At 52.9% G+C, this 14,440-nt stretch overlaps 1 protein-coding gene across 1 annotated transcript in view; it reads left to right on the top strand.

Annotated features, from left to right (window-relative positions):
* Positions 1 to 8,158: 8,158 nt before the first annotated feature.
* The window catches only part of CRTC1 (CREB regulated transcription coactivator 1), a 32,692-nt gene continuing 26,410 nt past the window's right edge, over positions 8,159 to 14,440 (top strand). The window contains exons 1-5 of the mRNA XM_014545804.1: positions 8,159 to 8,171; positions 8,449 to 8,609; positions 9,784 to 9,831; positions 11,280 to 11,417; positions 12,299 to 12,360. Of these exons, the coding sequence (XP_014401290.1) occupies positions 8,159 to 8,171; positions 8,449 to 8,609; positions 9,784 to 9,831; positions 11,280 to 11,417; positions 12,299 to 12,360 (422 nt within the window). The remainder of the gene's footprint in view (positions 8,172 to 8,448; positions 8,610 to 9,783; positions 9,832 to 11,279; positions 11,418 to 12,298; positions 12,361 to 14,440) is intronic.

The following is a 14,440-nucleotide window of genomic DNA, read 5'->3' as shown; positions in this document are numbered from 1 at the left end:
TGGGTGATGTCCATTCTGTCTTTTAGTTGTATTTTTGAAGTGGTTGTTCGAGGCAGCAAACTCCGGTGTTTACCTATGCCGCCATCTTGGTTTTCTGTTGATGTTTCTCTCTCCCTCTCCCTTCCTCTCTGAAATCATTAAAATCATATTTAAAAGAACACACAAACAAAATATCAGAGATCTGCCCGGCTGGTGTGGCTCAGTTGGTTGACTGTCTTCCCATGCACTGGAAGGTCACCAGTTGGATTCCTGGTCAGGGCACATGCCTAGTAGGGGATGTGCAGGAGGCAGCTGCTCGATGTTTCTCTCTCTCCCTCTCCCTCCCTTCCTCTCTCTGAAATCAATAAAAAGCATTTAAAAAATTTATACATGTATATATCAGAGATCTGATCTTATGAGCTCCAAAAGCCAAGTGACACACATGATAATGCAGTCACAGTATAAATGAGCCACTCTAAGTTCCCTTTTCAAGCCTGATTGTCTTTAGAAGTTAACTCGATTCTGTTTGCCTCATTCTTGGAAGCTCCTCTGGCTGAAAGCATCCAGCCATGTGGATTCCCCAGAGCCTCCTGCTGTGCAGGGCCAATAGCCCCTGAGGAGGCCTGGAGAGCTTCTGGAGATCACAAGGAAACGGGGTGCCCTTGGCTATTTAGATGGGGTTGCACTGTGTGCTGGGGTTGACCACCTGCTTCAGGGGATACTGGCCAGCAGTGAGCATACTCAACCGTGCCGTGGGAACCAGGTGCTCAGATAGATGGGGTGCGGTTGGCGCGCACGTGCTGGTCATCTTGTGCCATTCAGGCAGTTAGCCTTCTCTCCTAAGGATACGATGACAGGGAACCAGGGGTAGCAGATAGCCGAAATGTAAAAAGTCGTCTAGCACAGCTTCTACCAGATGATGGTAGAAGGTAGCTCGGTCTTCCAGTTGGCCCTGCTGGTGTCTCTGGGCTTTTCTTTCAAGCTGTGTGTGGACCCTGCAAAGCTCAGCCCCCCACTTCCCACTCAGGGCCCTCATACCTGTCCCAGATCAGCCAAGACTTATACAAGGCAGAGATGAGGAGGTGGGGGCAAGTTGCATTGCTCACAGCATCATGCTCCAGCCCTGTGGCGTGGTGTCCAGATGCAAGCCAAAGGGAGGTGTGCAGCCAGGCTGAGCTACATACCCAGCAAGGCCCCACATTTCTGTTGCTCCGCCCAATGCACCCAGGATAGAGCGAGGAAGGGAGAGAGGGAGAGAAACATCAATCACAGAGAGAATTATCCATTGGCTGTCTCCTGCACACCCTCTACAAGGGATTGAGTCCACAACCTGGGCATGTGTCCTGACTGAGAATCAAACTATGACCCCCTGGTTCATGGGTTGATGCTCCACCACTGAGCCACACCGGTTGGGCATATTCTTTACTGATTTTTAGAGAGAGGAAGGGGGAGAGAGAGAAACATTGATGTAAGAAATATTGATTGGTTGCATCCCGCACACACCCTGACCAGGGATCGAACCCACAACCTGGGTATGTGACCTGACTGGAAATTGAACCTGCCACTTTTTGGTGTACGGGATGATGCGCCAACCAACTGAGCCACACCACCCAGGGCTTACTAGCTCAGTCTTTATCCTGGAGTGTCAGCTTGAGGTTCCTGTTGTCAGCTCTCCTCAACTGTCCAGTCTCAGGGGCTTAAAACAACAAATTTATTCCCTTATAGTTCTAGAGTCTAGAAGTCTGAGATCAGAGTATGGGCAGGGTTGGATCCTTCTGGGGACCCTGAAGTAGAGTCTGTCCCAAGCCTTGCTCCTGGTTTCTAGGGGCTGCCACGAACCTTTGGGGTTCCTTGGCTTGTGGTTATATCACCTCGATTTCTGCTTCCATCCCTGTCTGTCTCTATTCTCTTCTTATAAGGACACTAGTCATTGGATTTAGGGATTTCCCTAAATTCAAGATGATCTTGTCTCAAGAGTCTTAACTAATTACATCTGCAAAAACTCCATTTTCAAACAAGGTCACATTCTGAGATTCCAAGTCAGCCCAGCACAGGGGCTGAGCTGCTTCACCCTCTGTTCCAGGTCCATCTCACAGCCTTGCAGCCACATGTGGTGCTCTTCAGGTGCTCCCATCCATTTCCCAGCCCATGACCCCAGTGAGCAGGTGTGTCACTTTATGTTTGGGGAACTGATTCTGGAAATTTTCCTCCCCTCTGCTGTTCAGCAGCACCTGAGGAGCACACCCCCTTACCTCACTGACTCTTGCATCTAGGGCCAGGCACAAGAAGGCCCCTCCCCACAGGCCACTCCGCAGCCTGGAGGTTTCTGCTAGGAGAGTCCAGGGGTCCCTGGTCCTGGCTGGCTGTGGGGTGACTCTGAGCTTCTCAGCTGTGGATAGTCACTTCCTGGGATGGGCACTGGTCCTAGAGGGTACCCAGGGAGGCCCGGCAAGCAGGACTCCAGCCATCAGGGCCCACTGGCAGACACAGGCAGGCAACATATCCCAGAGCAGGTGTCCACTGAATTCACATGTGGAAGCCCTAATCCCCAGTATGAGTATATGTAGAGATGGGGCCTTTGAGGAAGTGATTAAGGTGAAATGAGGTCATAAGGGTGGGGTTCTGATCCGGTATGACTGGTGCCCTAATGAGAAGAGGAAGAGGAGAGAGTCTTTTTCACACACACCCAAGGAAAGACCATGTGAGGGCATGGCGAGAAGGTGGCCATCTGCAACCCAGGAAGAGGGCCTCACCAGAACCCCACTCTGCCGGCATATTGGTCTTGGGCTCCCAAACCTCTAGAATCATGAAAAATAAGTTTCTGTTGTTCATGCTGCCTAGTCTGTGGTACTTTATTATAGCAGTCTGGACTAAGATAGAGGGTTGTTTTGGAAGTAGGGGTCAGGTAAGACTCCCTGAGGAGGTGTATGAGCTGAAATCCAGGTGATGAGAAGGAGCTCCATGGAAAGTTCTAGAAAAGAGTGGAGTGGGTTCAAGGACCTAGAGGTAGAAGGAAGGGCCTTGCGGAAAGTTGGGTTTGTTAGGAAAAGAGCCTGGATTGTGACTGAGACCCCTCCTGTCACTGGGCAACCTCAGGGCCTGTTGTCCCTCAGTATCTCAGTTTCCTTGCTTATAAAATGGAAGTTAAGTCCTGTCTCCCCTGCTGAGGGCTGCAGCAAGGCCTCATTCAGGGTGGGCTCCCAGCTGGCTGGCAGGTCTGGGGTCTCATTCTCTGGGAGAGAGGCCCACATGATCCAGCTGTGCTGAGCTCAGACCTCGAGGGACCCTTCACACATCCCAGCCGGAAGGTCTGTGCTCAACAACTGCACCAACAGGGAAACAAACGTGCTCCCAGTGGACCCTCTGATTCAGCCGGGGCCAGGAACTTGGCAGCAACCACAGAGCCTGATTAAAGGCATTCCGAGACTCACTCGGTGTTTGTGTATCTGGTTCTGTATTTACACTTTGGGAACGAATAAGGAGGCAGCTGGGGAGTATCTCACTCAGCTTGGGGGGTGAAGGGGGGACGGTGACTCAGCCTGGAATCCTTGCTGGGCCACAAGCCTGTGATGCTTTCATTCATTCCCTCATTCATTCATTATTCCCTCCCTCACTAAGCAGATGTGTGATTCAAAACTCCAATGTCCCTGGCATGCTTCTGGGGGTTGGCTGGGCTCTTCACCATGGAGCCCTTGGTTGGCATGAGGGTAGGCTGTGATGTAGGACCAGGGCAACAATGTTAATAAGAATTAACACAAAGTCTCAAAGTGGAGCAAATATAGAAGGAAGCATAGGTGTAACTTCCTGGCCTTGGATTTGGCAATAGCTTTTTGGATATGACACTAAAGCACAAGCAACAAAAGAAAAATAGGTTAATTGGACCCTATCAACATTTAAAACTTTTGTGCATCCAGAGACTATTAAGAAAGTAAAAAGAACTCACAGAATGGGAGAAAATATTTATAAACCATATAGCTGATAAGGGATTAATATTCAGAAATATAAAGAACTCTTATGACTCAACACGAAAAAAGAGAAACCCAATTTTAAAATGGGCAAAGGACTTGACAAACATTTCTCCAAAGATGTTAGACAAATGACCAACAAGCCATGAAAAGGAGCTCAACATTACTAGTCACCAGGGAAATGCAAACCAAACCCACAATGAGATGTCATACCCATCAGGATGACTACTGTTAAAACAACAGAAACCGACAAGTATAGGCAAGAGTGTGGAGAAATTGGAACCCTTATGTAGTATTGGTGGGAATGTAAAATGGTACAGCCACTATGGAAAACAGAATGGCAGAGTTACCATATGACCTAGCCATTCCACTCCTAGGGATATATACCTAGAGATTTGAACAGGGACTCAAACAGATACTTGTATACCTATGTCCACAGGAGCACCATATTCACAGTTGCCAAAAGGTAGAAACAGCTCAAGAGTCCCTCAGTAGATGTAGGATAAACACAATGTGGTTCATCCACACAGTGGAACTTTATTCAGCCATGAAAAGGAGTGAAGCACTGACACATGCTACAACATGGAGATAAACCTAGAAAATATTGTGTTGAGTGAAGGAAGTCAGACACAAAAGGCCACATAATGTGTGATTCCATCTGTATGAAAGGTGCAAAACAGGAAAATCCATAGAGACAGAAAGTGGCTTAGTGGTTGTTGAGGGGGAGGAAGATGGGGAGTGACTGCTAATGGGGATGCAGTTTCCCTTTGGGTTGACAGAAATGTTCTGGAACTAGAAAGAGGTGATGGTTGCATAACATTGTGAATGTACTAGATGTCATTGAATTGTATATGTTAAAATGGTTTGTTATATGTTATGGGAACTTTGTTTTGATAAAAAAAAAAAGTTTAAAAAAGAGCGAAAAGCCCTGGCCAGGTTGCTCAGTTGGTTGGAGCGTCATCCCCTACACCAGTGGTCAGCAAACCGGCTCGCGAGCCACATGCGGCTCTTTGGCCCCTTGAGTGTGACTCTTCCACAAAATCCCACGTGCGGGCGCGCGTACAGTGCGATTGAAACTTTGTGGCCCATGCGCAGAAGTCGGTATTTTGTGGAAGAGCCACACTCAAGGGGCCAAAGAGCTGCATGTGGCTCGCAAGCCGCAGTTTGCCGACCACTGCCCTACACCAAAAGGTTGTGGGTTCAATTCCCCAGTCAGGGCACATACCTAGGTTTCAGGTTCAATCCTTGGTCGGGCACATATGGGAAGCAGCTGATTGATGCTTCTCTTTGACATTGATGTTTCTCTCTCTCTCTCTCCCTTTCTCTCTTTCTCTAAAATCAATAGAAACATATCCTCCGATGAGGATTAGTGAAAAAAAGAAAAGCTATTTTGGGCCTTCCTTTTGGGGCACCTGCTAGTACAGCCATCTCCCTCAGAGCCCAGGTTTCCAATCCTTTACATAGTGGGTAAGGGGAGACCTGGGGAGAGATAGCATGACCCATGGACACGTGGCCTGAGTGGTCACTGCTATCTCTTGCAGCCACAGGATGGAGACTCAGGAGTCACAAGTCAGAGCTGGTGACCCTCAGTCCTCCTCTCCCTGGAATAACTAGGCCCAGGGTGTTTGGTGCTGTCCTCCATGGCCTCAGTGAGATATTCATAGCCATGCACATGTCACCTCAACTGAGCAGTATAGGGGGAGGGCCCAGTGTGGGGAATGGAGCCCAGGAGGGGCTGTCTACCATCTGGAACTCACTACCTGCTGCCCAAGCTGAACCTGGGAAGGAACCTGGAGGAATGCAGCCAGACAAACTGGGTGAATACACCTGTCAGAGAATGGTGGCCCCAGAAAACTCACGTGGCTCCATAAGAATCAAAATTAGATCCTATTAGGAGTTCTTGGGGGCTCTCTGCATGTGTCCCCATGGCTGCTGGAACACTTGGAGAACCTGGTGAAGCTCCGGTCTTTCCCTCCCAGGGACACTCCCAAAGGTGGCTTGAGCCAGGGTGTGCAAATCCCCCTGGGTCCCAGTCAGTGCTCGGTCCCAGAAGCATCATGTGCCTGAGCTGGCAAGGGGACAATGTGTGCTCTTTGCTTTCCTCTCATGGGTGGTTCTCAGATTGGGCCCCAGACTGGGGCACATGCTGCCTCTGCACTCGAACAGCCATCTCTTCTTTCTTGAACCTCAGTTTCCTGGAGGTTGGGGCTAAGGGTCCCATGTGGGCACAGGAGAAATGTGGTTCCTGCCTGGGATCCTGAGTGTATCCAACTCTTGTTCCTGTCCTCATATGTCACCTTATTTTTACTTGTTCCCCATGTGTGCTGAACTCTTCCATTGTGCCAGAGTCCTTATGGGGCCGACAATCTGATGGGATCAGACAGACCTCAGTCAGGTAGTTTTGTGGAGGAGGTAACCCTGTGGGGGCGAGGTGCTCAGTGTTGGGCTAGCCCAGTGGGAAGAGCCTCATAGAGGTGGTAGCACCAATGCAAAGGCCTCACAGCAGCAGCCATCTCAGTTGTGGAGCCTGGTGGTCGGGGAAAGCAAAGGGCCAGACTGTGAAGCCTTTGTGGTGAGAGGGGCAAACAGGCCTGTCCAGAGCACACGACTTCTCGCTGGCTTTGCAGGACAGAGCTCAGCCTTCAGCACACCGACTCCCCTTAATCTCATTAGAAGGCCCACCATTTAGCCTGATCAAGGCTGGCTTGTCTAGAGAGTGAAGCCTGGGAGAGGCTGACAGGTGTGGGTGTCACTGCAGCCTGTTGGCGCAGGGGTGGGGGTACTGAGGCCTGGGGAGGGCCCTAAAGAAGTGGCTGCATCCGTCACACCACATCTTCCCAGAGCCACTGGCCTTGTGGTCTCCATGCCCTTGTGGTCTCCACTTTACCCAGCCCAATGGATGCTGCTGCCTGTGCTGGGGGAGTTGTGACCAGCATGGTGTAGGCACTGACAGAAGTTGACAGACCTGTAGGGGTTCTCTCAGCAAGGTGGGACTGAGAGAGGCTGGAGAAGTCACCGTTTACACAGGGCTCTCTACAGGAGAGTGGGTATTGGGCAGGGACAGGTGAGAAGTACATTTTGCATGTGCTGAGAGGGTAAGGGGAACAAAGAGGCCCAGGGCTGAGATGAGGAAACTGGTGGGGGTAAATGAGGGCCAGAAGGGGGCTGTGGCCCCAGAGGTGGTTCTTAAGAGGTGGAAGCAGGGCTCAAACACAAGGAGGGAATGGAGTGGGTCTCGGGTCTGAGGTTACCTGTGCCAAGGCATGAGTGGGGGCCCTAGCCTGTGTTGTTCCTCATAACTGTGGGGAGGGACACAGTGGGGTATTCATGTCAAAGACAGACCCTGGGCTGGGCCCACAGACTTGAAAACCACCTGGGTAGGAATAGAGCAAAGTCAGCCTCTCTCCCAGTTCCACACAGCTTGCAGGAAACAGCTGTTTACCTGAGTTAGGTGCTCTGCTGAGTGGGTGGCCAGTTTCCAGGCTTCACTTTCCCTCATGTCTAACCCCCCCCGCCCCCCCCAGCCAGGAAGCTGGGTACTAGTTGGGGAGCGGGTGGTGTGGGCGGCCAGCTGGTGGAGCCACTAGGAGCTATTTGTGAGGGACCACAAGTGGCCTTGTTGTGTACACAGAGTTGACCCTAGCAACCGCCCCAGCTGGGAGAGCGACACCACCCCTTCCTGCCCAGCCAGCCACCCCTTGTTCATGATACCTGCCTCCCACAGCAGTGTGATGGGCTATAGGTGGTGCTGCCTGGGCCAGGGCATCTGATCTTGTTCCCAAAAAGTGGAATCAGCTGCTTGAGAGAGAAGCGATTGCCTGTCCAGGTCCGAGGCAGCCATTGCTGGTCAGGGAACCTCGGGCTTCTGGTTCTGAAGTGGGAAAAGTCCCCAATTGAGTGATGGGCAGAGGACTGCAGGAATTCCGCCAGCCCAGATGAGAGCCAACCACTGGGCCCAGTCCTGGTGAGGCAGAGGGACGGACAGGCAGAAGGAGCCTGGGGCCTTGGGCAGGACCCTTGAACTCAGGCAGATCTGCTTGTCTTGTGTGCTGCCGGAGGAGCCACATCTTGCACTTTGAAAGTCAGTGCTACACTTCTGAGCTGACTCCTCTGATCCAGGCCATTGGAAAGAAGATTTCTCTTGTGTCTGTCCAGGCATCATTTTGCAGCATCTGGCCTGTGCCCAGTAACAAAGCCTTTGGCCACGATGAGAAATGGCTCCCCCGGGTGGGTGAGAGGCCTCCTCCTCAGGCTCTAGGCTCCAGGCCTGCTCTATACTCTCACTCATTCACAAACCTGCCGTGTCAGCCAGCAAAGAAAGCTCCCTGAGGTTCACACAGTCCTGGGGAGGACCTCTTGTGGCACCTTGGGTTTCTGATTCTGCCTTTTTTGGGTGGAGAGACACTTGGCTTCTTTGAGAATCTGAGTCATGGGGTCCTACACCCTCTGTGATTGGTGCTACTGACCCCACCACATGGGTCCTTTCCAGGCAAGGTGTGCTGAGGATGGCCCCCCAGCCCTCGCTGCAGCTGCCGGTTTCTCTTACAGCTCCAGCTCCAAAAGTCCCAGTACCTGCAGCTGGGCCCAAGCCGTGGCCAGTACTATGGCGGGTCCCTGCCCAATGTGAACCAGATTGGGAGCGGCACTGTGGATTTACCGTTCCAGGTGAGCAATCCCCCACATGCTCTTCCCACACTGCCTTCCTGTGGGAGCTTGCCCTGGGCTCCCACCTGGGGCACATCCACTCTGGGCAAATTTGTATGTGTGATGGCTGCTTTGGACAGCCAGGGTCAGCAAACTATTGCTGCAGCCCTCCCACCCCACACCCTCCTACTCCTTTTCTGTCCTTGGGATGGCCTGGCCAGACCTTGCCCAGATCCCCCCTGGCCAGTCCCCTGTCAGCATCAGCAGACCCTGCAGCAAGGCCTCAGTCTGGCTGCGAGCGTTTCGGCAGCCACTACACCTGTTGGCCGTCTGTGCAGCAGCGGGAACCGCTTAGGGCCTCTGGGGCTTGGCTCCATCAGCCTCACTAATCCTCAAGCCCAGAGGTTCTCAGAAGGAGGCCCTGAGACCTGACCCCACTTGTCTACAAATGTTTCTTGGCAGAGACCTATACAGCATGGCTCCCGCAGGCCACTAGGCCGCCATGCACATCCTTATCATAAATAGCGAGAGATAAAACTCACCACCTGGGCGCAGTGCCAGCCTCTTCCCTGGGGCCATGCCTGACCCTAGTCTACAGGTGGAAGTGGAAGCAAGGTGGGCCAGGGAGCCAGGGCTGAGAGCCAGGCCACTCCAGCATGGTGTCTGCTCTGCAGGAACAGGTCCATGGACTGTCACACTTTCATCCCATTGCTGAGACAGGGCCCCAGAAACAATCACATCTGTCCACATGCTGATAGGCCAGGTGGAACTTGGGCTGGTCCTCAGGGAGCTCAGCTCCCACCTGAGTAATCCACCAACTCCTACTCCTCCCATGATAATGCTGCCAGGATGCAGTAGGCCACTGGCCAGGGTCCCCCAGACTGACTCTGGGTCTGCCCTGTTCACCTCTGGGCCCCTGGGGTATGGCCTCCTTGAACAGCCTCATGAGAACAGATGCATAGGGCTGTCTAGCTGACCAAAACCTGACCTCTTTGTCAGGGTATTTCCTCCTCCCTGGCTCTCCCCCTTCCTCTGTCTTCCTGTCCCTCCTCCCTGGAGGGGAGCATCTTTCTGGGCACCCAAGCTGGCCCTGCCTGGGTCACCGTGGCCGCAGAGCTAAGGGTGCAGGGCCTGCTGGGTCCTAGGGCTGAGGGTGAGGCTGGAGCATCTCAGAATCTGGTTCTTTGCATTCTAGCCCAGCGGATTTCTGGGGGATGCCCTGGCAGCGGCTCCTGTCTTTCTGGTAAATGAGCCCCTGGGCTGAGGCTATTGGTGTCCCCAGTGTGGCTGCCCTCCTGGCCTGGTGGGAGGTGTCCTGTCTGACAAATGGAAACTGATTTGCTCTGCACCCCCACCCCCCACCCCCGTGTCTGGGGAAATTCGTGTGGTCACATGGAGAGATCCCACCCAAGAATTCAAGCATGTGCACCAATGCTGCATGTTTGTTCCCATGACACATGCACACAGGTGTGCACAGATTCTAGACTCGGCCTGGTGAGCTGGGCTGCGGCCGGGCCGAGCTTCTCTCTGCCTCTGGCTATGCTTCAGCAATCTCAGTTTCCCCTCTGCTCCCCAGGCATCTCTGAGAGGAGATGAATGGCCTCTGCCCTCTGGTGTCCCTGCTGGAGGGTGAGGCTCCCTCCCTCTGCAGCTGAGCCCAAGTCGTGGCCAGTACTACAGTGGGTACCTGCTATCTCCCAAGCTGGCAGGTCTGTGCTGGGTCAGAGAGAGAGAGGGGTCCTGGACACTGGAGAGCAGTCAGCCCTGAATGCCAAGTGAGGTGTTTAGATACATGGGGAAGAGCAGGATTTCAGCCACTTTTTGCCCCACTTCCCAGAGAAGAGAGGAAGGCCCAAGGACCAGATGGCCGGGGAGGGGGACAGGCTGTGTCCAGAGCTGGCTAAAGTTGCCAGTCTTACCACAGTCAGATGGCAAGAAGCCCCACAGTGCTAGGGATGGCAGAGAGCAGGCTCCTGGGGGCCCCAGGGGCATGGAGCTGGGAGAGGGAGTAGGGCCTGGCCGGGGACCTCATGCCAGCCCCAGGTGCTGGAAGAAGCCCTATCCTGCCAAGCCATGGGCTAGGGCTCCAAAAAGTGCCTACACTTGGCTAATGGTGTTGCCAGGATGTGGTGGAGAGCGCTGGGGGCTGCTTTCAGTTGAGGCTGACCCCAGGCTCAACAAGGAGCCTCCAGGGAGCCAGCACTTGGCCAGGTGGCCCTTCACATCCTCAGCTAGAGCCTTGGGCTGTCTCTTGGCAGCCTCTCCAGGGATGACGTAGGTGGGAAAAGGAGGCCAGCCAGGCCCGAGAGAGAAGGCGGAGGCCTGTCTGCACCTGGTGAGGCTGAGGGTGGGGGTTGGGAGTTGGGGACTGCTCAGGCCATCTGCACCCCTGGCACCCTGGCCAGCACTGGCCCCGAGCTTGTGTCATTCTGCCTGGCTGTGCATGCCTGCCGCACTGCACGCCTGCCACCTCGGCGCCCGTGGTCCTCAACTTGCCCCCAACCCATAGTCCTAGGAGGCCGGGAGCTGGTCAAAGGAGGAAATTGGTCTGGGTTGCCTCATGGTGGCCAAGGTTGTCTCAGGAGTGGGAGGCCATGAGGTCAGATCCTGAGGACAGGCTACAGCTGATAACCGTTTTGGGTTTCTCTCATTTTTCCCCCCATCTCCTTCTCTCCCTCTCCCCTCCCCCAGACACCCTTCCAGTCCTCAGGCCTGGACACCAGCCGGACTACCCGGCACCATGGGCTGGTGGACAGAGTATACCGGGAGCGCGGCCGGCTCGGCTCCCCACACCGCCGGCCTCTGTCAGTGGACAAACATGGACGGCAGATATCCTTTTCCCAGAGGACTTGGACAGGGGGGCAGGGCCCTGTTGGTGACTGCAGGACCCTGAATTTGTCTAACTAATGGAGCTACCAGCTCTAGGGATGGATCGGGGTCGCCCCAGTGGACTTCCCAGAGGAGACAGTGAGGCAAGCTGAAGAACCTTTGGCTAGGTGGGGACTGAGGGACACAGGGAACAAGGATGCAGAAGTGGCCACTGGAGCATGCAGCCTGAGGTGAGAATTGGGGAAGGTGATGTTGAATCACATTGCACTTGGATGCCCAGCTGGGCAGTGGGGCCCAGGAAGGCTGTGAGCAGAGTGACTACACATTAAGGCCATGTTGGTGTACCCCTCTCAAAACACAAAATTCCTGTCTGTACCTTAGCTAAGAAGAGAGAGCGTCAGGAGTTCCCCCCAACCTTGACCACCTCTTGGCCAGAGTCTGAGTGCTGCTCTGGGACCCTCTGCTTCCTAGAACAGAGAAGCCTGTTCTTTCCTGGTTCTCATTTCCGCGGCAGGGGAAGCCTGACCAGCTGGGCCCCAGACAGAGCCCTCAGGCCCCAGGATCCGCCCATCAGCCCAGAATTAAGAGTCATGACCTGGGTCATCTGAACTAGACTCCCTGCCGCCCCCGTGAGCCCCAGTTTCACAGCTGGGGCCCCTCTTGGAAGGGGTGTAGCCCGCACGTGTGCTCGCAGGGGGTGAGTGCTGAGTGCTAGGTGGATGGGGTCACCCCTGGGGCCACTCGCAGCCAGGAAGGAAAGGGCCCCCCCTTCCCGCCCTGCAGGCCCAGCTGTTTGCAGGTTCCCAGTAGCCTGGCCACCAGGTTTTTGGGGCTAGGGTGGGGCTTAAGTCAACAGCACCGACCCCTTAACTCACACTCAAGCGGACAGCTGCCCCTATGGTACTGTGTACCTCTCACCACCCTCGGATACCAGCTGGAGAAGGTCAGTGACCCAGAACCAGCCCCTAGCCCTCTTGTTGAAAACAAAACCAAACTTTCATCCTGGTTGTGCTTGGAAAATCAATATGTAGTCACTTTAAAATGACAAAACTAAGAAGCATCTAGGAGCCCTAACCGGTTTGGCTCAGTGGATAGAGCGTCGGCCTGCGGACTGAAGGGTCCCAGGTTCGATTCCGGTCAAGGGTATGTACCTTGGTTGCAGGCACATCCCCAGGAGGGGGTGTGCAGGAGGCAGCTGATCAATGTTTCTCTCTTATCCATGTTTCTAACTCTCTATTTCTCTCCCTTCCTTTCTGTAAAAATCAATAAAATATATATTAAAAAAATAAAAATAAAAAAGCATCTAGGAGTTTTTAGAAATCAGCTCTTTTTCTTTTTTAAGCAAAGCTGAAATTATATTGGACTAGAGGCCTGGTGCATGAAAATTTATGCACAGGAAGGGGGGTCCCTCAGCCCAGCCTGCCCCCTCTCACAGGAGCCCTCAGGGGCAGGCAACGCCCTATCACACCTCTGCTGCTGCTACTGCTGGCAGCGCAAGCCTCAGCTGGCCCTGGTTACCTGCACCTTGGGCCGGGCAGGTGCACAAAGCAACTGGGCCTGCCTGGGGCAGGTCTGGCTTTGCCACACGCCTGCTGCCCCGGCGGGGCTGAGGGAACTGGGCGCTGCCATCTTGTGGCTGTGGGCGCTGCCATCTTTGAGGGTGGGACAGTCAGTTAACATATTCCCTCCTTATTGGCTGTGGGCACTGCCATCTTTGCGATGGTGTGAGGGTCAATTAGCATATTCCCTCTTTATTAGATAGGTTATTCAGTGTTGTAGCTTGCTTTTTTCCCCCCATTTAATGTTGTGGTTTCCCACATTGCTAAACAGTCATGAAAATATGATTATAAAGAGTATTATACATTTATTGCTAGAAGATTAGGAAAATAAATAAATGTACCCAAAGGAGGAAAAAGCACCCATAATACAATTATCTAGAAAGGTCTAAAATAATAAGTATAAATATCTATATATATAAAAGCCTAAGTGACTGTTAGGACCAACCGACCGGAATGACTGGTAGACCAATCGCTATGATGCGCACTGACCACCAGGGGACAGGCACTCATTGTAGGAGCTGTCCCCTGGTGGTCAGTGTGCTCCCACAGCCAACCTCCCGTGGCCAGCCAACCTCCTGTGGCCCCTCCCCCTGGCCGGCCGGCCCCTCCGACCAGCCAGCCAACCTCCCATTGTCCCTCCTCCCTGCCAGCCGGCCCCCTAATAGGCCCCAATTGGGGAGCTGGCCGGCCAACCTCCCGGGGTCCCTCCCCCGAGCTGGTCGGCCCCCCGATAGGCCTCGATCACCAGCCAGGCTGAGGGATCCTACCCATGCATGAATTCGTGCACTGGGCCTCTAGTCTACAATACTAGGTGTTGGCTGCACCCAATGTGAATCCATTTAATGCCACAGAAGTATACACTTAAAAATGGTTAAGGCCCTGGCTGGGTAGCTCAGTTGGTGAGAGCATTGTCCCAATATGCCAAGGTTGCAGGTTCAATCACCAGTCAAGGTACATACAAGAATCAACCAGTGAATGCATGGATGGGTAGAACAACAAATTGATGTTTTCTTCTCCCCTTCTGCCTCTCTCTAAAAATCAATAAATTTTAAAAAATTAAATTATGAAAAAAATGGTTAAAATGGTAAAGTTTGTTACCCATACTTTACCACATACAGAAAATGTGTATGTGTATATGCAATTTCAGTAAAAAAAAAAAAAAAAAAAAAAAAAAAAAGGCCAAAAGTAAGGAAACTTTAAAATATAATGTGTATCATACAGTATGTAATATATTTACCTCAATAGCATAATTAAATTCCCACCAAGTACTTACCATATATCAGGCCCTATTCAACCATCAATACATTAACTGATATAAAACACACAGAGCATTGTGGAATAGGTGTTGTTATCATCCCCATTGTAGATATAAGGAAAGTGAGCATAGAGAGGTCAGACTACTTGCTCAAAGACACATAGTTGGGGTGAGGGGGCGGCTAGGACCCTGACTTGTTCCTCACTGCG

Source organism: Myotis brandtii, unplaced genomic scaffold (assembly GCF_000412655.1).
Source record: "Myotis brandtii unplaced genomic scaffold, ASM41265v1 scaffold421, whole genome shotgun sequence".
Lineage (NCBI taxonomy): Eukaryota > Metazoa > Chordata > Mammalia > Chiroptera > Vespertilionidae > Myotis > Myotis brandtii.
This window is presented reverse-complemented; position numbering and strand designations above follow the sequence as displayed.